The sequence below is a fragment of the Siphateles boraxobius genome, unplaced genomic scaffold (assembly GCF_051911475.1).
Source record: "Siphateles boraxobius isolate OS27281-9 unplaced genomic scaffold, OSU_SipBor_1 97, whole genome shotgun sequence".
In the NCBI taxonomy this organism is placed as follows: Eukaryota; Metazoa; Chordata; class Actinopteri; order Cypriniformes; family Leuciscidae; genus Siphateles; species Siphateles boraxobius.
The window spans coordinates 284,918-308,331 of record NW_027509227.1 but is presented as its reverse complement, the minus strand read 5'-3'; the positions used below and the strand labels follow the sequence as shown (position 1 = coordinate 308,331).

At 38.4% G+C, this 23,414-nt stretch overlaps 2 protein-coding genes across 3 annotated transcripts in view; both read right to left on the bottom strand.

The window, feature by feature from the left end:
* Positions 1 to 3,290, bottom strand: part of cdk13 (cyclin dependent kinase 13) — a 32,075-nt gene extending 28,785 nt beyond the window's left edge. Inside the window, exon 1 of the mRNA XM_077224973.1 lies at positions 1,585 to 3,290. Within this exon, the coding sequence (XP_077081088.1) occupies positions 1,585 to 2,567 (983 nt within the window). The 5' untranslated portion in view covers positions 2,568 to 3,290. The remainder of the gene's footprint in view (positions 1 to 1,584) is intronic.
* Positions 3,291 to 6,317: 3,027 nt separating this feature from the next.
* Positions 6,318 to 23,409, bottom strand: ralaa (v-ral simian leukemia viral oncogene homolog Aa (ras related)). Of its 2 annotated transcripts, none has more exons than XM_077225010.1 (5): positions 23,092 to 23,409; positions 16,449 to 16,693; positions 12,756 to 12,964; positions 9,408 to 9,582; positions 6,318 to 8,024 (listed from the first exon to the last, which is right to left on the bottom strand). In XM_077225010.1, exons 2-5 carry the CDS (start codon positions 16,560 to 16,562, stop codon positions 7,902 to 7,904), a joined length of 621 nt encoding a protein of 206 aa, XP_077081125.1. In that variant the 5' UTR covers positions 16,563 to 16,693; positions 23,092 to 23,409; the 3' UTR covers positions 6,318 to 7,901. The 2 variants fall into 2 exon arrangements, with proteins under 2 accessions (XP_077081125.1, XP_077081126.1); XM_077225011.1 differs by lacking the exon at positions 23,092 to 23,409 and adding an exon at positions 16,966 to 17,027.
* Positions 23,410 to 23,414: the final 5 nt, after the last annotated feature.

Sequence of the window (23,414 nt, the reverse complement as noted above, 5' to 3'; positions counted from 1 at the left end):
GTGTTAGGCTAAACAAGGCAAATAAAACTAGTTTTAGATCCTTGTAAAATTGCATTTGTATCTGACAGAGAAAAGCATCAATTAAAAACACAATTATATGCTTCTCACAGTTCCAGGCAATTATTTTTAACACATTAAAAGTTAATATATTCCTGCATATAAATGGAGCAGGATAACTGTAGTTTCTGCCAGAATAACATTTGTACTACAGTTTTATTAGCTTACTATTGTAAAAACAGTAGATATGTTAAACAGTGCAAGTTGCGTTTCTTTCATTTTAATTTATTAGTGGCACAGATTACGGTATATTCGTCAACCCTCATTTAAAAAGATAGATGTCCTAGAAAACAAAGAAATGCCACTTGCGCAAGTTTTACAAGACACTCGTAATCGAGTCTTTCAAACGGCTTGTTTCAATTATTGACGGTAAATTTATTCAAAAGAATGACACTTTAACAAACACACATTCATAATATTTGATTCAACCCGATTCGATTTGATTGTTTGAACCGACTCAAAAAACAACTCGTTTGCGAATCGAACATTGCGAGTTCTTGACGAACCCATGTTGCGCTCGTCCCCGTAATATCCAATTATACAGCATTTACAAATCAGGTGTAGTTAGTTATTAACCCTTGCAAAACATACAATCCCGCTCTCTTCGTAGTACACAAGTACAACTTGAACTGGCCCTGATCTTTATGAGTTGTGGCCGTGTCAGTGAGAAACATGGCGGAATACCGTCAAGTATTTAGCAGTGAATTTGTCAGGCTTTTCTAATTACAGCTAAGTAAGCTAATTGCCTGCACATAATATAATATTTGATATGTAACGATAACGTTTGCAGTGGCTTCATAAATTAACTAAAAACATAAAAAAGCAAAGCACACTTGATGGCACACATATCTTTGTTCTTCATTGCTTAGAACTAGAGTTTAAGAACCTTGCTGTATTTATGTGTAAATATTTAAGAGAAAGTACACCGCCATCTTACTCCGACGAAAGTGACTTGGGGTTAGTAACTACACCTGATTTGTAAATGCTGTATAATTGAATATTACTGTGACAAGCGCAACATGTGGTCGTCAAGAACTCGCGATGTTCGATTCGTAAACAAGTTGTTGTTTTGAGTCGGTTCGAACAATCGAATCGAGACTCTCGTGAGTGATGAGTCGAAGTTAATCGTATGGAAGCTTGTTTCTGCCACTAAATACAAAAATAAACGACTTATCATCTCACAATTCTGACTGTTCTTACAATTGCGAGTTTAATTCAGAACTGTGACATAAATTCACAATTGTAAGAAAATGTTGCAGCCTGACATCTTTAGAATTAAAATTTTTACCTCACAATTGTCAGTTTAAACCTCAATTCTGAGAAAAATAATTCAGAATCGCAGTCGTAAACATGACTTCCCACTTCAAATACGAACTTCGCAGCAGGACTTGAAAATCCCGAGATTCCCACTCGTATTTACGACATTGTGGTGGCGTTCATGTGCGTTCAACTCGTAAATACGATCTCTACGAGATGACCTGAACGTACAAAACTAAAAACCCAAATAATAATGAGTCTCGTTCTTACCTGGCGTCCGGGCTGGGGCTCAGGGACTTTCTGTAGGGGCTCCTGGAGCGTGTCCCGGGGACCTCGCCCTGCTCGTAGGGCCCGTAGCTCGGGGACCGGCGCCAGTACGGGCTGGACGGCGAGCGCTTCCTCTTGCTCGAGTACGAGCTCGGGGACTTCGAAACGTTATAGGCACCGTACAACTCAGACTCCCGACCGTAGTAGTTCGAGCTGGGAGACACCCTCCTCGGGCTCCTCCGGGAAATAAACGGGTAGTTTGTGTTCGGGGACTGATATCCATAGGAATAAGAGGTCCCGTAGGGACTATCTGTTGCTTTGAAACTCGGACTGCTCCTCCGGTAGGCCCGGAGCTCCTCCCGCTCTTCCCGGTAAGCTTGTGGCGGTTCCCTATACGCAGATGGGGGGTCCTTCTCGGATTTGGACTTGCTTTTATGTCGCTTTGAGTCCTTTTTATCCACTTGGGACGCGGCTGAAGGCTTTCTACCGTTGCTGTCGTGGTTTTTTACGTCTTGCTCCCGGTTGGATCGGATCCTCTTCACCTCCTTTTCTTGCCGGACTTTCCCCGCCGATGCACCGGTTCCATCTCTCCTCCGTGATGAGGAGTTTTGCTCTCTCCTTCCCGGTGTGGAAGCGCCTCCGTAGCTTGAGTCCTGAAGCTCGGCTTCGCTCAATCGCTCCACGGAAAGTGTGTCGGTTCTGGGCGAAGGGCTCCCGGAGAAACGCTCGGATTGCGAGCTCACATCGTCGTATTCCACTAAAGTCCTCACATCGCCATCGTAAACCACCTCTTGCTGCTGCCACGACTGTTGTTGCTTCTCCCGGGCGTGCTTGTGTTTCTTTCTCCTGGAGGACGACGACGAGGACCGGCCCTTCTCCCGGTGCTTCTCTCGGTGGCTCTTGCTCCGTCTCGCCTCTCGCTGAGTCCTTTGTGACGGCGGGCTTCTCCCTCGGCCCTCGCGGGGAACGATCTCCGGGTTAGGCATTTAATATCCCACTTTTATCCACTCGTGTTTCAGTACAAACAAAGCAAAACATTGAAACCCACTTTAAGCGCTAGTTAGCACAGCTAGCATTTATGTGTTCACAAAGCGACCGTTCCCATCCAGATCACAGCGAATCCATCGCATCTAACCATCCCGATGCACAACAATCGGATAAATCCTTGAAAAGCCTCGAATATGTCAATAAAAGGCTCGAGTTATAATCTAGTTTCGCGTGTGTGATGAAAAGCTTGTGTTAGCAGTCTAGGCTAACTTAGCAAATCAGCCACAAAACAGCCTTTAAATCAACCTCCATGGCTCGGATAGCGGTGTCCTCCGAGGGATGTGTTAAACGGGTTGTTTTTTGCGCCTGGTTAGATTTAGGAAGGGAAATATCCCATAAAAAATGTCAGCTAAATCCACACATACTTATGCGGGGTTGAAACTTCTTGTCGCCCTCTCACACCGACTCACTAACAAGGAAGTAGCCCGCATGCTAGATCAGCGCAGAGTTCAGTTCGGCAGATTCAGCACAATATAGAAAAGCATAAATTCGGTTTAGTCTAAAGAGCTGCACTTGTGTATAATTTATACCTAAATATAAATTCAAATGAAAATACTAAATAAATCAGATGGTGATGGGGCTAAATTAAGCTGTGATCATTCAATGTACAAAAACAAAAGTAGCGAATCACGCACGCTACTAGGCCTCGCTCTCTGAGGCCTTCAGTCAGAGTGGATTTTGCTCTTATTAACTCCTGAATCTTGCAAACACGTGCCGATGACAGCAGAGGGCGCCACCGCGAGCCTCCTTTGTACACGTGAGACTTTTTAAATCCATGCAACATTAGAGAAATTAAATGTTATAATTTTGGTTTAAAATAATAAGCAAGTTCCTGGTGATGTATCTCGTTGCTACATATATACGTGTATAATTGTTCTTTTATATCAAAAGGATCAATCTCTTGGCGTGTTTTTATCTGTATAATGACCATTGGTTGATCTGCTGGTGCATAAGAGTAAATTATGCTTAGTTGATACATTTGACATTGATAACTATCGTCTACTTACTACTCAATAAAGATTTTTTTAAGTGATTTCTAATGTTTTGAGGAATAAGAAATTAATAATTTCAGTAAAAAGGAGTATTTTTTCAGTATAAGTCATAGGATATGACTTTAAAGGCTATGACTTTATGAGTGAAAGCCGAAGTTACATCGTGCCAGTAAGAGCGATACAGACCCCGTCAGGCTATGGCAGACGTGTCATTTAACCTATTGTAAGTCGATGTACCATCACAGGGGTCTTGGAACTATATTATGAAGGTTGAAAAACTACATAGTGTTACTTTAAGGGATCGTAACTTGCCAGCCCCGACAAGTTATTAAAGATTTCGTTGTAAATAGTCCAAGTGACTACAGTGGCTCAATCTTAAGTTTATCAAGCGACGAGAATACTTTTTGTGCGCAAAAAAAACAAACAAAAATAACGACTTTATTTCAACTCATTTCCTTCTCTGTGGGCGTCGAGTCAGTTAGTGTAGTGTGATAGCGTAGTGTGATAGCGTAGTGTGATAGCGTAGTGTGATAGCGTAGTGTGATAGCGTAGTGTGATAGCGTAGAGCTACGTCACACGCAGGCTCACTATTGGCCGACGCTGGTCATGTGTTTGATGCGTGTGACGTACAACAACAGATCATACGCTGTTACACTAGTGAACTCACTCGAGCCCACAGAGAAGGAAATCAATAGTTGAAATAAAGTCGTTATTTTTGGGGGTTTTTTGCGCACAAAAAGTATTCTCGTCGCTTGATAAACTTAAGATTGAGCCACTGTAGTCACTTGGACTATTTTAACGATGTCTTTAATAACTTTTCGGGGAACAAGTGTCAATCCCTTAGAAGCCTATGGAGGAGTGATCCAGCTCTCAGATTTAATCACAAATATCTTAATTCGTGTCCCGAAGATGAACGAAGGTCTTACGGGGTTGAACAACATGAGGGAGAATAAATACTGACAGAATTTACATTTTTGGGTGAACTATCCCTTTAATAAACATCAAAATAATCATCATCTTAAAATCGCCATCAAATAAGAGTAAATAATCAATATAAAAGGCATATAAGACATTATGGTTATCAGAAAATAACATTTATAAAGAAAACATAACAGACCCTAAATAAAAAGGAAACAACAAAACGTTAAGTTTCACAATTCCTCTTCATAGCCAGGTATATAAAATATAAATTTTGTTTTATTTTATTTATTTTTTGAAAGTAATACCAAATTAACAGATTTACAGAGGTAAAACTAACTGTTGTTGTATAACCATGTCATATTATAATAAGTATAGCCTACTAACAACTGACACCAAAGCAACCTTACTTTAAGGGCCACAGACTATTATAAAAGCACAAATATTGAAAATGTATTTAAATATTTCATCCATTGCGTCCAAATATTACCTTTACAGATTTCACTATTTTTGCTTGACAGTGGCTAATACAAGATTTCCAAGATTTTATAGTTATACCATTAACAAGGGTTGCAATCAAACCAAAGCAAACTGACCCCAGTACTTACAGGAACCACAAACTATTATAAATTAAAGCACAAATATGTTGTCTTTTCAATTGATCTAAATCGTTTAAATCAGACAATTTCAATTCCGTTGTACACACACACACACACACACACGCGCGCACACACACACACACAAGAAAACTTTTTGAGCTGAAATAATTAATAATTTAAGCACATTCCTCACATTCTTTCAACTTAAATTCAAAATAACTCACAATTTCATGCACAAACCATTTAATTCAGCTCAAAATATCATACATTGGGTGTCTCTGCCGATCTCTTGTAGAAAAATAATAATATAACATGATATTTCATGACTCTTTCCTATAGATGGCCTTATAAAAAATGAGCTGTTCCGCTGGGTCCTAAAGTCAGTTTCTGTTCTGTATGCATTTAGATACACATGTAGACATTATAAAATAATTTCTTGATTTTAGCATTTTTAGTTTGAATTTTGCGCTTTTTTAGGTTTTTCTCTGTGTACTGAAGCATTCCTATGGGGTAAGATGACCCGCGAGGGAAGGGTTTGTTACTTTTTTAAATTTCAACCACAAATTTATTTTGTGTGTGTGTGTTTGTGTGTGTGTGTGTGTGTGTATTCGTGGTTCAAGTGAGACAAACAAAAGTCCTAGGGTCCTAAAACTTTTCTTTTATTATTAAAAAATTAATTTCAAGTCAAAATGACCCAAGGGAAGCATGAGGTAAGTGATGGATGCTAAAGAGCTTTGCTCAAAACACTAAGCCTTTACTTTCACTTCACAAGAACAACTGCTTGAATGACTTATGTTGTTTAAGGCGGCACAGAAGCGCTTTTGAAGTGCCATTTTAAGTCATCTTTACACTTAGTTAAAGCTGCTCTGTGCCTGCTCAAAATTCAGTGTAAAGATGCAATGCAGCATAAAAACCAGACTAGATTATAACAGCTCTGATCCACCTCAGCCACTAGTATAACATGCAGGTAAAATTGCGTTGTAAATGCATTTATGCCAGCCATTAAACAGTCTGTATAAAGACACACTTCAGTAGCGCATCTGTGCCGCCTTTACAGTGTAAATGTGGCTTAGATATCATATCTGGTATATATAACCATTTCCTTTCCAATAAGAAAGCATATAGAGGTATGATGGAAATGGGAGTATAGATCATTTCCCTGTGAATAATAAAGCACATATTGGCTAAATTAGAAAAATTTATTTTTTTGAACCCGCTGTAACAAGCTTTCACATTTCACATACATATATAAAATAAAATAAAAAAGCAAACTGGAAAAAACAAGATTCACTGGAGCGATTTCCATGAGGATGCCGGTGTGTTTCTCCGGTTGGACCGGGACCGGGACCGCACGAGCTGCTCGAATCCACTCGTTCATGAATGAAAAGCATAAGATTGTCATTGAACTCGAGGGTTTTAAACATGCTGCATTTCTGCCGTACTCTTCCAGCTCCTCTCTGTGAAACCATCACACTAAAGAGACTGTAAGTGTGTGTGTCACATTCACAACGGACATCAAGGCTACAGGAAGTCGACACACACACTCTTCCTGTTTGCAACTCACTGGTTCTGACAAGTTGCTTGGGATATTTGGTCATAAAAAATAAACTGGTTACTAACACATATCGCATCGCTTGTTAGTGTTACAGTTACTAATTGCTCAGCCACAAACCAACAAATAATTATTTTTGACAATGCATCATTTTCACATAAAGCTTTACATGTCTTTTTTTCCCCCTCAAAAGCCCATTAATTCGCTCTGCTACTGTATTTTCAGTTTTTAAGACTGTTTACATAGAGTTATGTAATGTAAATAAAAAGGCTCATCCAGTGTTGAATTAATAACTCAAACAGTGATTTAAGCCTGTTTACAGCTGTATTAACATCCTCCTCAGGTGATCAACACACGTTTAAAACACTTGTTTTTGTGCAATGATTGAATGAACTGGATTTCTGACTACACTAGCACTCAAAAACCTTGGGTCAGTAAGATTTAATTTAATCTTTTACCCAGCAAAGATTACTTAATCTGATCAAAAGTGCCAATTAAGGCATTTGTGCAATAATGTGGCAAAAGATTTATATTGTTCTTCTGGACTTTCTGTTCTTCAAAGAATCCTGAAAAATAAAATGCATCACAATTTCCATAAGAAAATGAAGCCGTTTTCAACATCGATAATCATAAATGTTTCTTGAGCATCAAATCATCATATTATAGTGATTTCTGAAGGATCATGTGACACTGAAGACTGGAGTAATGATGCTGAAAAATCAGCTTTGATCACAGGAATAAATTACACTTTACTATATATTCACATAGAAAACTGACCATTTAAAGTTGTAATATATTTCATAACATCATTGTTTGTTTGTTTTTTTACCAAGAAATGCAGCCTTAGTAAGCAGCAGAGACATTTAAACAATCTTACTGACCCCAAAGTGATCGAATTCGCACCTTGTCGCCTGTATTTAGTGCTGCCCGTGTGAGATCGGATCCCCAAGACGGATGTTAAAACACACGGTGGCCTGGGAACTCATCAACAAATCATCAATCAAATGAAAAAAGCTCCTGTGCTTTTGGACAATATGAGTGATTTGACACTAAAAAGACTCCAGTTGCACATGGACTGTATCAGACGGTCCTAAAACCCTACACCTGACACACAAACACCAGCAAACACTGCAGAGGAGCGTTAGTTAGCAACAGAACGTACAGGTACATGTACAGTAAATGCGAAAGAGAAAGAGTAGAGGATCACAGAGACTATAAAATGCAACATCTTTCGCGGATTCGTTTGGCCAGACTTTTCCTCTTCTTCTTTCCGTTCTTTTCCTTGCTGTCCTCCATCTTCCTCGCGCGAATTTCCCTCATGAGGTCAAAGAAAACCTGCAATCAAGAAGCACACCATCTTGAAGAAACAATTATAATTTTTGAATGCTATAACAATTATAGCATTATTTTTGATATTGTAAATACAGTGTAAGTTTGAGCCACATCTGAGTTGCATTAAACACTCTGTGTAAGATGCTGATTTTATTTAAGTGGTAACTGTTATTATTCTAATTGAATTTATTGATTAAATGTAACAGTCTGACATTAAATATGATGCATACATCTAATGAAGTTATAAAAAATGTCATTATAAAAGGTTAGTTAGAAAATAGTTTAGGGGAAATACTGCCTAAAATTAAATTCTAACCACTGCACAGCATATAAAGAATAAATAAAAGCTTTGGGAGTCGTCTGTCCATGACAGGACTAAACTAGGGCCATTTGATTTCACCAATGCAGAATCCAGACATTAAACCGGAATTTATAGTATAACGTGGAATTTTCCAGATTTTTGTTGAATAATAAGAGTCTCTTCATGAGTATTTTACCGTTTCATTTGAGAAAAACTATCGTCATATCATAAACACACTGAAACTCAAAGGTCAAAATAAAAGTTTGGTTTAACTTGAAGAAATTGGGACAGATATATATTACCATTGTACAGTAGAATTTCAATGTTATAATAATAATACATTATAATTAAATCTTTATTTTTGAGGAATAATCTAAATTTTTCTTCCATGTTTTAATTTTAGCAGTAAAGCTGTTGTGCAGCACTTAGTTTTACAAAAAAGTTAGTTTAATTTCATAAGATTGAAAGTTAAATTTAATTAATGTTTATTCATTCATTTGACTGCCAGAAACATGTAAAAACACATTTAAAAAATAAAATTAAAAAATCATTAGAATAGAATTTTTTTTAATTTTTAAATGTTTTTTAAAATTCAATTAATCAGACATGCTTTTTGATCCTTACATTTAATCAAACCATTAAAAATGGCATCCAGAAAACTTAAAACAGAAAACACAGAATTTAGTAAAAATACAAAGGAATTTGAGAGAAAACAAATGTTTTTCATAGGGCCACAAACAAGTAATTTTTGTTAAACTTTTAATAAATTATTGTATAAGTTTCATGATTTCAATTAAATAGACATTCTTTTTGATTACTAAAATTTAATATAGCCATCAAAATGGAGTCTAAAAAAATTTAAACGGGATAAAAAAAAAAACCTTTTTAGATATCAGCAGAAAAACACGCAGCAAAATATCACCTAATCATCGGTTATGACAAAATCCCAGAGATAACACATTTTTGTAAATAATGGCAGAGTAGAGGATGTAGTTTCATTAGCATTTGCCCAGTAACTGGCCATCTCTACACTATAAAGCCTCAGTTTCAGGCTCTCAGACACACACACACACACACACACACACCTTGTCTACGTTGGCGCGGGTCTTGGCAGACGTCTCCACGTAACACACACCCCACTGATCGGCTCGGGCTTTGGCCTCGTCGGCGCTCACCTGTCTCCGGTCCTCCAGATCCGACTTGTTTCCCACCAGCAGGAACGGCACGTTCTCGTCTTCTTTCACACGCAGGATCTGCTCTCTGAGAACGGAGGATGGTTTAATAGAAATCAATATCCATAAAAGCAGTCAAAAGCATAATCACAGCAAAAACATTGAAACCTTTTAACTAATGTGATTTAAATATGTTCAAAACTATACATTTTTATATACATCTAATTAAAGTACCATTACTAAAAATGGGGTCCTTCGGTCCAAATGGACCCGACGCATTTAATTTTTTTTTTTTTTAAATCATAGCTTCATCGGAATGGTCTGAAATTTGGTGACTTTTTTGGTACTTGGTATATGAACATCCAAAACAATTGGGGACAGGATTTGAATAATCTAAGTGGTTGTAAAAAAAATTGTCACACTCAGGACCTTCGGGTCCAAATGGACCCGGATAGGAAATCAATGGCAAATTGGCAAAAATGTGAAAATACCGAGTTTTTTTGTGCGTACAATCTACAAATGTGAATCAAATAGGTGAATCTATAAAACATCAAGAGTGCAAAACAGACACATCCACACACACACACACACACACACACACACACACACACACACACACACACACACACACACACACACACACACACACACACACACACACACACACACACACACACACACACACACACACACACACACACACACACACACACACACACACACACACACACACACACTTTTATACATAAACAAACCATTAAATTCAGGTTACCTATGTGTTTTGCATTTTTAAAATGCTCAGTTTGTCCACCAGATGGCATCCATCTCATTTCAAAAATTGCTTTAATAAGGTCTAGGCTTGACTCTAAAATGAAATACAGCTTTAAAAAAATAATAATAATAATAATTTTTTTAAAAATAATTTTCTATTATATTCGATGGGGGGCAAACTGGGGGGAAATGGGTCATATTTATTGCATAAATATTAATTATAAATCATAAAATTCTCAAAACACCAAAAAAGAAAAGAAAAAAATATTATTTTTTACAATAGAAACATTGCTAAGCTACGCAACATGCTATCTGTTTCTGATGCAGAAAAGTTAGTTCATGCATTCATGACCTCGAGACTAGATTACTGTAATGCTTTATTAGCTGGCTGTCCTACATCCTCAATAAACAAGCTACAGTTAGTGCAAAATGCAGCTGCTAGAGTTCTTACTAGATCAAGAAAATATGATCATATAACACCTATTTTATCATCTCTACACTGGTTACCTATTAAGTTACGTATCAATTACAAAGTATTCCTACTGACCTATAAAGCCCTAAATGGTTTAGCTCCTGTGTATTTAACAGACCTTCTATCGCCATACAATCCATCGCGCTCTTTAAGATCACTAAATTCGAGGCTTCTGGTCATTCCTAGGATATCTAAGTCCACTAAAGGAGGGAGGGCGTTCTCGCATTTAGCTCCTAAACTCTGGAATAGCCTTCCTGATATTGTACGAGACTCAGACTCGCTGTCCCAGTTTAAAACTAGATTAAAGACGCATCTCTTTAACCAAGCATTCACTTAATGCTTAACCTTTGATACTGCTGAATCAGTTCGAATGCATTAACATTATGAACATCAGCTATGCTAATTATTTCCCATCTGCCTTTCTGCTGTTATCTCGGGACGCTAGTCCCGAGGTAAATAGCGTTCGTCAGCTCCAGTTTGTATCCAGCCTCTCACGGAGACTTCAGATGCCCCAACGCCTGTGAAGAGACGACTCGACGCCTGTGAAGAGACGACTCAAAGCCGGCGATATGTTATGCCATAAATTAATACTTGATTAACTAACTGTATTTTTCTATGTACATTTCCGAAATGCAATTTCTGTAAAGCTGCTTTGAGACAATGTGTATTGTGAAAAGCGCTATACAAATAAATTTGAATTGAATTGAATTGAATTATAAGAAACAAGTAAAAAAAAAAAAAAATTATGATTTTCTTTTAATAAATATGAATCCCACCCTTCCGGCCCATTTGGACCCGAAGGTCCTGAGTGTGACTCTGAAATGGAGGACCCCAGAGGGTAACAGAAATATAAAATGGAAACACTTTACAATACGCTTCTATTGGTTAATGTGAGTTAATGCATTAAGTTACATTAACTAATAATGAGCAATGCATTTGTAACAGTACGTATTAATCTTTTTGTAAACTCAGGTCTAATAAATAATATTAACAGATATTGATTTTAATAATGTATGTTGAAATGAACACTACCTAAGATTAATACATGCTTTAGAAGTGTTTATCATTATTAGTTCGTATAACTTGTGTAGTTTACTAATGTTAACAAATCTTAAACCGATAACACTTTACAATAAGGTTTCATTTGTTAACATTAGTTAAAATTGGCTAATAAGGAATACTTCTACAGCATTTATTAATCTTAATTAATGTTAATATTAGTTAGTCCACAGTGAACTAACATGAACATTTATATTCACTAAAATTAATGTTAAAAAATGAGACCTTTATTGTAAAATGTCACAGATCCCGGCACAGAGGGCGGAGCTTAAAGAGCTTGTGTGTGTGTGTGTGTGTGTGTGTGTGTGTAGCTAGGATTACCTCACGCAGACTAGCACTAAAATGTCAGAAACGGTCGTGTTTAAACTGAAGTCGGACAAAGATGGAGAGACTCAAGAAGAAGTGACAACATGTAGAAGCAACAGGACGTCTCTGAATGGTTAGTTGATGAATTGATGTTGCTGATGTGGAGTTAACGATCTTCAAGTCTTTGATTAGCATATTCTGTCATGATAATCTATAAATCACTCGTGTGGAGCTGTTGTAAGAGGCCTACAGAGTGATTGTGTTTGCACTGCATCGCATGTGAAGAGACGGATGACAGCTTGAGCTTGAACTCACAAATGTGCTCGACTACAACAACTCTACCTCTTCTCAACATGGCCTGTGTGTTCAGGGGGCGGGGCTTATGTAAATTTAGGGTTAGTGATGTCACTAACCCGTGAGGAATGTGGTGTAGTCCCTACCAGCCGTTTGTTGTAGTCTTAAAAAAACGATTTCTTTAAAAAGCAAATATCTCCCTTTGCTCTGAACTTCGAGCGGTGTAACTTTAGCTAGTGTGTAATGTTGCTGTTTGCGCACAAATCTGCAAAGTTAGAAAAGTGAAATCATAAATCAACCACCCTTTAAGTCTAAAATCAACGCAGCTCTTTTAAATAAGCTGAAGATGTGTGAATCACCTGAAATCAGCAGTCGCTGCGAACGACTCTAGTTCAGTGATGGAGAACACACAGAGGAAGCCCTCTCCGCTTCGGAAGTAGTTATCCCGGATCGCAGCGTAGTCCTCCTGCCCGGCTGTGTCCAGAATATCTATCTGCACTTCTTCCCCGTCCAGAACCACCTTCTTCCTGTAGCTGTCAGCCTTCGTGGGCTCGTAGTCCTCCACAAACTGAAGAAGATGGAGGTGCGCATAGAGGATTACATGTGGAGGGAGATCAGGGCGATGGACAAATATCAGCTGATTGGGTTTTATTTAAACAGTTTATGACCTGTAACCGCTAGAGGGATTCATCAGCAAACGTTTAAAATATTAACAAATTAAAATAACCTAACTTTAATGTTGAGCTAATGTATTAGAGCAGATTCTGTTCTGGGGCGGATTAGCAAATACCAGACCATTTATTTTAATGTGGACCAGTCGATTCTTTTTTAAATATAAATAAATTGTTTTTACTGGCCGACAGCGCATATGACGAGTTTGTATCGCGTGCACGATTTCACTGTGCTTATAATAATTACAATTTAATAATAATAATAATGATAATAATAATAACTAGGAGTTATGATTAGTTTCGCGCTTTTGGTTGCTGTAGCGCCACCTATAGGCCAATCTGGGTCATACTCTCTCAACCTCTCCTCGATTTTCTGCACAATGCGTTTACGGGGAGAATCATAATAATAATAAAAATCAGTACAATTACAATACACTTCGTGCTTGAACGCCTAATAATAAAAAATGTTAAGTCAGGGTTCTCAAGTCTCGCGCATTGGCCGTGAGACACACGCAATTCAACCAGTTCACACGCTCACAAGCCACACCGTGTATTTCTCACGCTGAAAAGGCAATGCCAACCAAGTTCTCCTGCAAGCTTTATATAACGCAGGCACACAAAGTGAAGTTTCCCGCCGCCAGCACGTATCTCGCACAGATTGCGTTCGTTACTAGGCAACAGATGCGCGAACACACGGAAGATGACGGAAGTTACTAGGTAACCAACAACATCGCGCGAACACACGTCGTGATCATAGACAGGTCGTGATGGAGAAGGTAAGTTGGAAGAAAGCTCGTCCAACATTTTTAGGCTAGAACATTTAATATATAGCCCATCGTATACGCTATTATTGATGCAGTCAAAAACTCTACAACTACTTTGCAAGCTTTGGCTCAGTTTGGCTAGCTTACGTTATCTGAAACTAAGGGAAATGTTAGTGGGTATGGGAAGGAATGAAAATGTCTTCATTTAATTTTAAATTATATATTATACTACATTAATAGTCTTTCTAGTTACATTAAGGCTACATGTATTAAAGCAGAGCGCTCTGGGTAATATTTTATATCACACAATAAATCATTATAGCATTTCGACTAGACGCATTCAAAATGCAAAAAGATTTGTTTTTCCAAACTGTTTGGAGCAATTTGTTATATTTTTGTATATTTTGAAACATAACATTAAAGAGTATATTTGATGTGATGAATTGCTCTGTCATTTATCAGATTTACCAATTAAATTATAATTTCAATTTGTGCTGGTTAATTATGAACAATGGGTAAAATTGGGGGGCGGGGATGGATGGGGGCGGGGCTACATTAGGGCTCCTCCCCTAACCGCATGTGATCTCACTCCAAGCTTTTGATAAAACTTGAGAACCCTGGTTAAGCATTTGGCCCAATCGGCAATCCCGAGATGGCCGACCGACCCGCTGAACACGAGCGATTACAAATGCGTGAAATGCACGCTGGTCGAGCGCGGTAAAGCTAGCTTTAGATGAACATGTGCTTTCCAATGCCACTGTTCTATAGCGTCGGCAGTCTTACAGAGATATCAATAGCAGGATCAGTTTTAACAATATGTAACCATTGTATATAGACATGAAATATTCATTCAGAATCACCTACGTGCGTGCGTTATAGCTGCATATGTACATGCGAATGCTGTGACGTGCTTCACAGCACATGATGCCTAAGGGAACGCCTGCCAATCACACCAACTGCGTTAAACATAGCCTATAGTTTGTATTTAAAATTACTTTTAACATTTAAAAACAGACATTTCGAAATTCCAAAGCTTATAGAAGTTTCCTATTGGCGATACTGACTTACTACAGTTATTCTGACAACAACTCCCTTCATGTAGGCTATTTACAGTACACAATTATTTTCAGAAAAATTACTGTAATTCATCAAAAGTTTTCTTTTTTCATGTTCAAATGGTTGTAAAAGTTTTTTTACAGACTGACTTACTACAGGTGAGAGTGTGCCTAATACCTCCCTTCGTGTATTTACAGTAAACATTTATTTGTATAATTTTTTTTGCATTACTCACCTGTAGTAAGTCAGTCTGGTCACGAACGTACTATAACTACAACCTATGAGGTCACAGAGGTCTGAATAATAATGGTGTATATAATAAAGGTTGTGTAATAATAGCATAATATCGTATTAACTCGACTCTAGTGCTGCAAGGATATTGCACAGCATCAAGATCATTTGTTAGTGGTCGTAAAGAGCGAGATATGATGCAAGTGGCTAAACTAAACATTTCATAATTGACAGCTGTTTAAAGACAGAAATGTTAAACAACAAACAAAAATAATCAGACAAACTAATAAACTTTTGATTAATTTCACTATTTTGAATTGAATATAGGCCTATTTAATTTACCTAACATCCATGCATGTAATAATTTCAGTAACTGTCAATGTGAGAAAACAAGAAACCTTAATGTGGCCGTTTTAATAATGAATGTGCACATAATGTGAATGAATTTAATAAACTTGGTTAGCTTTCCTGGTAGCCTTCAGTAAATTAACTTGTCTAAGAAAATGATTCAGAAAACATGTGACCTATGTTTACTCTGTATGTTTGTTCTGTTGCTCTTCCTGCTTTAACCAGACCATCCAGCTGATATTGCCATCCGGACCAACGTTTCATATTTTCCATGTTTTTTTCATAAGGGGAAATTACAAAACCGAGTGGTGATTCATAACATTATTACATAAAAAAAACAAAAAATTAATTAAAAAACTGTACTTTCATTAGGGATGAACCGATATTTGGGCCGATACTGATAACTCTTTATATTTGAAAGCCAATAACTGATATATTGGCTGATAAATCTAAATCCAAATTTTTATACTTATTTATTTAAAAGGGACAGTGCATATGAATAAACATCTTAGCTTTTCAGCAATGTAAATATGCCAGAATAAGCCCGAAGGCTATTTTACATCTGTAGTCCCCGTCAGGTCATCACAGTACAAAGTAACACAGCTAAACATTGAAAAAAATATCATTTTTGAGAGCCTGTTTACAAAAACAAAAGTCTCATCATTAAAAGCCACGTACCAAGCACACAATAATAATGATTGATGACAGACTTGCGCTGCACATGTTGCACTTTAATATATTTTCCTTTTTAAAGTGATTCCAATCATATTTCAAGCAATTTAAAACCATCATGACGAACGGTGCGCATCTGAAGCGCCTCAGCCGAAGGAAATAATTCATTATTTATCAGCCAAATAACGATAACATTAAAGATGAACATAAATCGTCCGGTACCGATATGGTGACAGATATATCGTGCATCCCTAACTTTCATGATGTCTGTAAAATTAAGTTTTTTGTAATGTGTGGAAAGCATCCTCACCTCATCGTACATGAACTGCAGAGTTAAAGCCGACTTTCCCACACCGCCGCTGCCGACCATGATCACCTTGTGGAGCGCCAGTGAGTTCTGGCCTTTGGGTTTGGCTGTGGCCATGCTATCGGCGGCTGTTCTGAGCAGAGTTGTGGGGGTTATGGGTCGGGTCGGGGAGGAGCTGAAGGTCACTGAAGTGAAGGGTCAGGGTGGGAGTGTGTTCGAGAGAAGACCATGTACCGCCCCGAGTGCACCTGGAGGAGGACAAAAAAATTACATTTCATTTGGGTCGGGCGGTAATAAGGTATAGGGCGGGGTCTTGAAATAGCAACGGTATCAGTTTCAATACCGTCATTAAAAATGTTTTTTTATATACAAAAAAAAATGCAATGCACTTAAATAGGAGACAAGGATTAAATATTAAATATAATTTATTTAATGCCTTAAAATGCTTATGTGTGGTTGTCATCACGTGACAGTGTGGAAGAGAAAGAGAGAGAGAGAGAGGTTATGGCAAGTCGCGCACCGAGTGACCTGGTCTCGAAGAAGAACACGACTTCTGGAGTTTGGCAGTTTATCGGGTTCTAATGAGAAGGGAGAGGTGGTAAATACTGACGAGGCAATTTGTAAATTGTGCAATAACAACGTGACGCCTCTAACCTAAGGTCACATCTCCAAAACAACCACCCACTCACTGCTGCGATTAATATGCAAAATGTTATGATTATAATATGCATAATAATAGGGGTGTAACGATACACAAAACTGACGGTTCGGTTCTTCCCACGGTTTTGACGTCTCGGTTCGGTGGGGGTTTAGAAAGCTAAAATTGCTTTTTTTTACTCTAATTCGTTGCTGTCATTTTAATGTCAAGTCATCCTCATTTATACAGCGCTTTTAACATTGTAGATTGTTTCAAAGCAGCTTTACAGAGATAAACATATAATTTAAGGTAACAGAGATTGGTTTGGTTTTATAGTGGCTCTTGAACAATGTTATTTCCAGCTAAAGTTAGTTTTGATTGATTCACTTCCGTCTAAATGATCATTTGTTATTAAATTAGGGGCCGCTAAGACGACACCGTTCTCTCTAAACAGACTTTAAACGTGAACCTGTGATAGACGCTGATGGCGTTCACATGCGCATTAAGAATTGATTCTATAGTTATGTGCGTTTGAATAATATATGTGCGCAGGTTTGTAATTCCCTACAAACCATGCCTAAACAAACTACTAGTCTTGTCTATAAATTTTGATGCAGAATTTTATTTTATCTTATCACTTCGGGTAGGTACGCGAACCAAAAAATTCCACAACGCTTTATCTGTAGAGTGGTATAGGGATCCTCCATAGGGAGAGGCTAGTTGGCACTTCAGCACTGCATTGTCATCGGGTCCAGGCGAAAGTCCTTCGTCAGATCTGGAAACGGCCTGGATCCGGCAGGCTGCGGGAAAACCTCGGGATAAACAAAGACACTAAAATTAGCGTAGATGCCATTCTTCTTATGATGTAACGAGTACATCAGGATTTAAGGGAAGTGTTCCCGGTTCCGGCTGACCTAATCTAAGCAGCCTAATATTGAATTAGTAGTAGTGGTGGTGAAAGATAGTTTAACGTACATTAAATAATCAAGATATCATTAACAGGTTAAGTAAAATATAATACATAGGCTAATATAGTGCATTTATTTAGTGCAAGAGTTCATTTCTCTAGGAACTGGATGATGACTTCCTGCTGAGGTAAATATAGTGCTATGACAAACTAAGCTGTTTTATTGACGTCGTTCCGCGGCTGAAACACTGAGCGATTACACGAGTTATGATGCCTTTAAGTAAGTATACTGTATCTTTCAACATATCTTCAGGTGTCCATTCATGTTTATTCTGTAACTGAGGAAGAGACATAGACAGTCAAAAAAAATGGACACAGCGACCCCATTGATTTTAACGGAGAAGACTGAAGCCCGATTATTGCACTTCCTGTCTGATGGCTGAGCGACTGCGCAGGCTCAAACTGAGCATGACGACAGTCTGACAGTTGTACATCTTCTAGTAGCTGAGGCAAAACAAATCTGAATCACCTAATTCCTACAAAAACGTTGTTGAAATATTTTGTCCCGTTGTTTTTATGGACTCTCTGAGGCCTGAGATTGCCTGCGAGCTTCTCCTCCTGTCTATACCACAGACAGTATAAGAAGTGGACAGAGCCATCTCATTGGAACTCAGTTGAGACAGTTGAAGCCCATTTTTAGCGATTTTTGAGCACTTCCGTTCCTGACGCGCAGACTCAAACCGACTCAAACTAAGCTTGATGACGTGAGCAACCTGTCTGACAGACGTAAATCTTCTAGTAGCTGTGCGTGAAAATTGCCAACGTTAATCACTTCATATGTATTCACTTTCCACATACCGAATTATTTCCAATTCCCCAAAAACGTTGTTGTATTTATTTTGTCCCGTTGCTTTTATGGACTCATTATCTATGGGCTTCTCCCTTGACGGGACGTCCCCCCGATTGCCTGCGAGCTTCTCCTCCTGTCTATACGGTAATGTCTCTATTGTGCGACATAAAGTCGCGTGGTTATGACGCAATCGTTAGCCTGTTTTTAACAAAAACGGCTTTTACTGGGCCATAACGTAAGATACAAAGTAATGGAGCCCTTTATACATTGTCGTGTTTATTTAGAAATAAATAATGGACAAATTAAGTCTTTGGACGCCTCAGATGTAAAGTTATTCGCTGTCAAAGTGACGCCAAAATGAATGAGAGTCAATGTAATGCTAACAGCAGGTGAAGTTCTGCTACAATGGTGGCTCCCGCGAGGCTTCAGTTTCGGCTGATGGATTACACTCTTGGGAAGAGACGATCGCGTTTACTCGCGCTCACGCTGCCGCTTGAAACGAGGAGCTAGTACAGCGATCTGTCACGCGCATCAAAGAGCGCCAAAACGGCATTTATTCTCACTGAAGGAGAAGGACATGAGTGACGAGAGAGCCCTGTGTGCGTCATGATGTTTCCGCCAGCCGCTGATAAGATATAATAAAACTACATTAACCTGTTAAAAACGGACACCCCGTACCGGGGGCAACGGAGCTTAAAAAAATTCCCTTCAAGGTTGTTTCAACTCAGTCTTTCTGTCTGTCTGGTCAAGAGGCTGGACACTGGTACCTTCGCTATGTAAAAGACTGTGTAAAATTAGTAGGGCCTACCACATTGACAGGGGTTTTACATTGTAATAAAGGCAAGATTCTAATTTTATTATAATTTATATCATTACACTAGTAAGAGTTAAAAAAAAACAGAACACATTGAGAAAGAGATAAACGAGATTCCTGGTTGCCACGGAAACACTGATGCACCTTGTGATCCCCGTGGCTCTGGCACTTGTCATATTAATGTCTTTAACATGAAAACGGAGGTGACTGGTGCTTCTCACGGTGGCGATTATTATTAGTCTACGGAAAGTCAAAATGCCGCCACACCTCCGATTTGAATGAGTCAACGTGAACATCTACGCTTGCCGTCGCCATGTGTTTGACCATGTGTATCTGTACGCCATGTGTATCTGTACGTTCACACCGCCGCCGACTTGAGCTTCCAAAGCGGCCGGAAGTCATTCATTTTCAATAGAAGCTGGCTGCTCTCAGCTGCAAGGAGCGTCAAAGCCCTCGGCGTCGCGTTTTGGGCGTTTTGAGCGTCAATCAGAAAGTTGATAGAAGCTCAACTTTATGGTAATGAGCTATGACGCAGTTCAGCGGCAAGCAGCGGCAAAACGCCAGAAACCAATCAGAATAAAGACGTCCTTCAGTCTGGCTGATTCCGGAGAAACATACGATGTGAACTTTCGTTCCTACCAAAACATTAGTTCCGAGAAAATGGAGGAGAAGCTGATAATCGCTGTTGCTGGGTTTGTCGCTGACGTTGTTTGCTTACAGGGACCAGTTACAAAAGAACGAGGCATGGGATAAAATAGCAGCACCAAACACAACAACTTCGCGATTTTCACTAATGATCCAGTGATACAGATTTGAGAATGAGCGCAACTTTTATTTGAAATATTTACGAACGCTCGTTTTAGGCGGAAATGCAATTAATTTGCTCACGGTGACAACGATTTGACCAATTGCACTGACAAACTCCCTGTGTCATTTCTGTGACATCTGGATCAGTGTACTAAAACTATTAAAATTGGTTTTCGTTAAATGAAATAAAATACAAATATATAATACATCAAAGCAAATCAAACATCTCTTTAAAGTCAGCATGAAACTGTAGTTGAGCTCATCTTTTATTTCCTATTGTGTCGTAATAGTGAAACGCTTCTGGAACAAGAACAAATGTGGGCGGGGCTTGATTGTGTCTGTGGGGAATTGATTGGCTAATCTCATGTGAGTGACAGGATTTAGCCCCACCCTCGTCATCAGAGAAGAAAAGAGATTCTTGAAGAGGCGAGGGTAAGTTATTATTTGAAAGCATTTTACATTGTGACTGCAGATCTAACTACATAAAGAGCAAGACGCAATGGTGAAACTCCAATAAATCAGACCGACTGAGGGAAATCTATAGCACACTTACATTAATAATGACTTCAAAGCTGATCCAAGTAAACGAATGAATTACTCATAACACACGTGTTCTAATATGACTGTGAGCGTTTGCATTGGTGGATCACAAAACCAGTCTCGAGTCGCACGGGTATATTTGCGGCAATAGCCAACGATACATTGTATGGGTCAAAATTATAGATTTTTCTTTTATGTCAAAATTCATGTTCCATGAAGATATTTTGTAAATTTCCTACCGGTAATATATAAAACATTTATTTTTGTGAGTGATTGCAGCACAATCGCGAACATAGATGCACAACTTTACAGGCTATTTTCTCAATGTTTTGATTTTTTTGCACCCTCAGATTCCAGATTTTAAATAGTTGTATCTCAGCCAAATATTGTCCTATCCTAACCAACCACACATCAATGGAAAGTTTATTTATTCAGCTTTCATATGATGTAGAAATCTCAATTTCAGAAAATTGACCCATGTGACTGGTTTTGTGGTCCGGGTCACATATATGCATGCATGTATAGAGTGTGTGGAGAACAACATCAGCTTCAGTCAGTTTGCAGGCTTAGCTACGGTACAAACACAGACACATGTGAGATATATGGTGTATGTCTGTGATTTTACCCCACTAGTAGACGTCACTGCTCTGCTGACAATAGGGGTGTAACGACACCCTCATGTCACGATTCGATACTTGTGATACTGAACTCACGATACAATATTATTGCGATACTCCAAGAAATATGGTAAAAGGTTAACAAAAAATATAAAAAGTTTGATATTATTGTGGGTGTAAATGAATAGGCTTGGTGGAGGGAACCAAAGCACAGGACAATAAAGACACCCGAATAAAAATATGCATGATTCTGAAGCTGAAAACAGAATTATTATATTTAAAATATATTTAAAATAATGTAGGTCACTGGTAACATAATACATTTGGCATTATCAGGACGCACAAATATTCCCCCGTTGCATTATTATACATTATATTCAACATGTAGTTTAATGTAGTACTACTGACACTAAAACTCTGTAAACTCTGTAATTTTCATTTTGAGTGAAATATCCATGATACATATAGTTGCATTTCGTATTGCAATATACTGTTACACCCCTATCTGACCATTACCTTGTTTTTCCAGACACTGCATTGATTCTTTTGAAAATGTACTATGATCATGTTATGCTATGGCAAGGGCTTTAAACTGGGGTCGCGGTAGAGAAAAGCAGCGTAAAAAATTTACAAATAAATAAATAAAACGATGAAAATTAATGAATAAATATATTAATAATTTTAATATATTTACACAGTATAAGCTTTTGAACTGAGTTCAAAATAAAGGGTTAGGGTTAAAATAAATACATAAATATTAACAATTAGATTAAAATAAATAAATATCCTAAACAATTAGAATTTGCTTTAAATAAATACATTTAACAGTACAGTACTATAGCGAGTAGAAAGAAACTTTAATGCTACTTAATACTAAATATTTTCCAAACAAGAATACTTTAAATTGGTATATTATACATTTTAAAATAGTATAAATTGGGTCTGTATACATGAAAGTATAAAGCTGCCTTTTCAATTTTTGGATGATCATTTGGTGGTCTGTGTCCTAATGATTGAAAACCACTGTGTTAAGGTGTCTTAGCCATGCAAAAATACTATGGTAATAATTTATGGTGTATGTCAAAATACCATGGTAGTACCATCTGTTGGTATCTATGGTATCACAGTGCTTTTTGTAGGAGTCATTTATACAGTCTGCTCTCACAGACAGACAGACAGACATACACACTAGCTGTCCGGCTAACCTTCATAGACACACACACAGACACACTCACCCATACACACACACACACACACACACACACACACACACAGTCCAGCTAACCATCATACACACTCACCCATACACCCACACCCACACACACACACACTAGCTGTCCTGCTTAGCCATCAGACACACACATAGGCTCAAGGATTCATTCGCTTTTATCTACTAGCACCCAGCCAAGATTTATTACTATATTCATAACGACATTGGATACATATCTGCTATAATACCTGTACCAGATCTTACCTTTGTGTCCGCTGGTTCAGCTAAAGGTAATCAGACACAGGACTCTCGGGAAGATTCCTCTTCCCAGCCGTTACTGCAGCCTCATCCCGAATAATGCCCTCCAACCTCCCTTCCGTCGGTGTTTACAGCGAGCAGAGACCGGTTGCGGTGATCTTTGGTGTGGCAGAAGTCAGTCAGTCATGGGTGTGTGTATGTGTATGTGTGTGTGTGTAGCGCCGATGATGATCCCGATAGGCGGGTCACATGGATCCGCTTCAGTTTTCCATGCAGGGAAGCGTCTGTCTGCGCATGCGCGTGGGCACGCAATCCCCCCTCCCCCCTCT

Excerpts from the sequence above, each read along its gene's own strand:
- ralaa (XM_077225010.1), bottom strand. The coding sequence starts at position 16,562 with ATGGCCACAGCCAAACCCAAAGGCCAGAACTCACTGGCGCTCCACAAG. Across the intron at positions 12,965-16,448 it reads TGCAGTTCATGTACGATGAG|TTTGTGGAGGACTACGAGCC; the intron begins GTGAGGATGCTT and ends CATCTTCTTCAG. Across the intron at positions 9,583-12,755 it reads GCAGCGACTGCTGATTTCAG|AGAGCAGATCCTGCGTGTGA; the intron begins GTGATTCACACA and ends CTCCGTTCTCAG.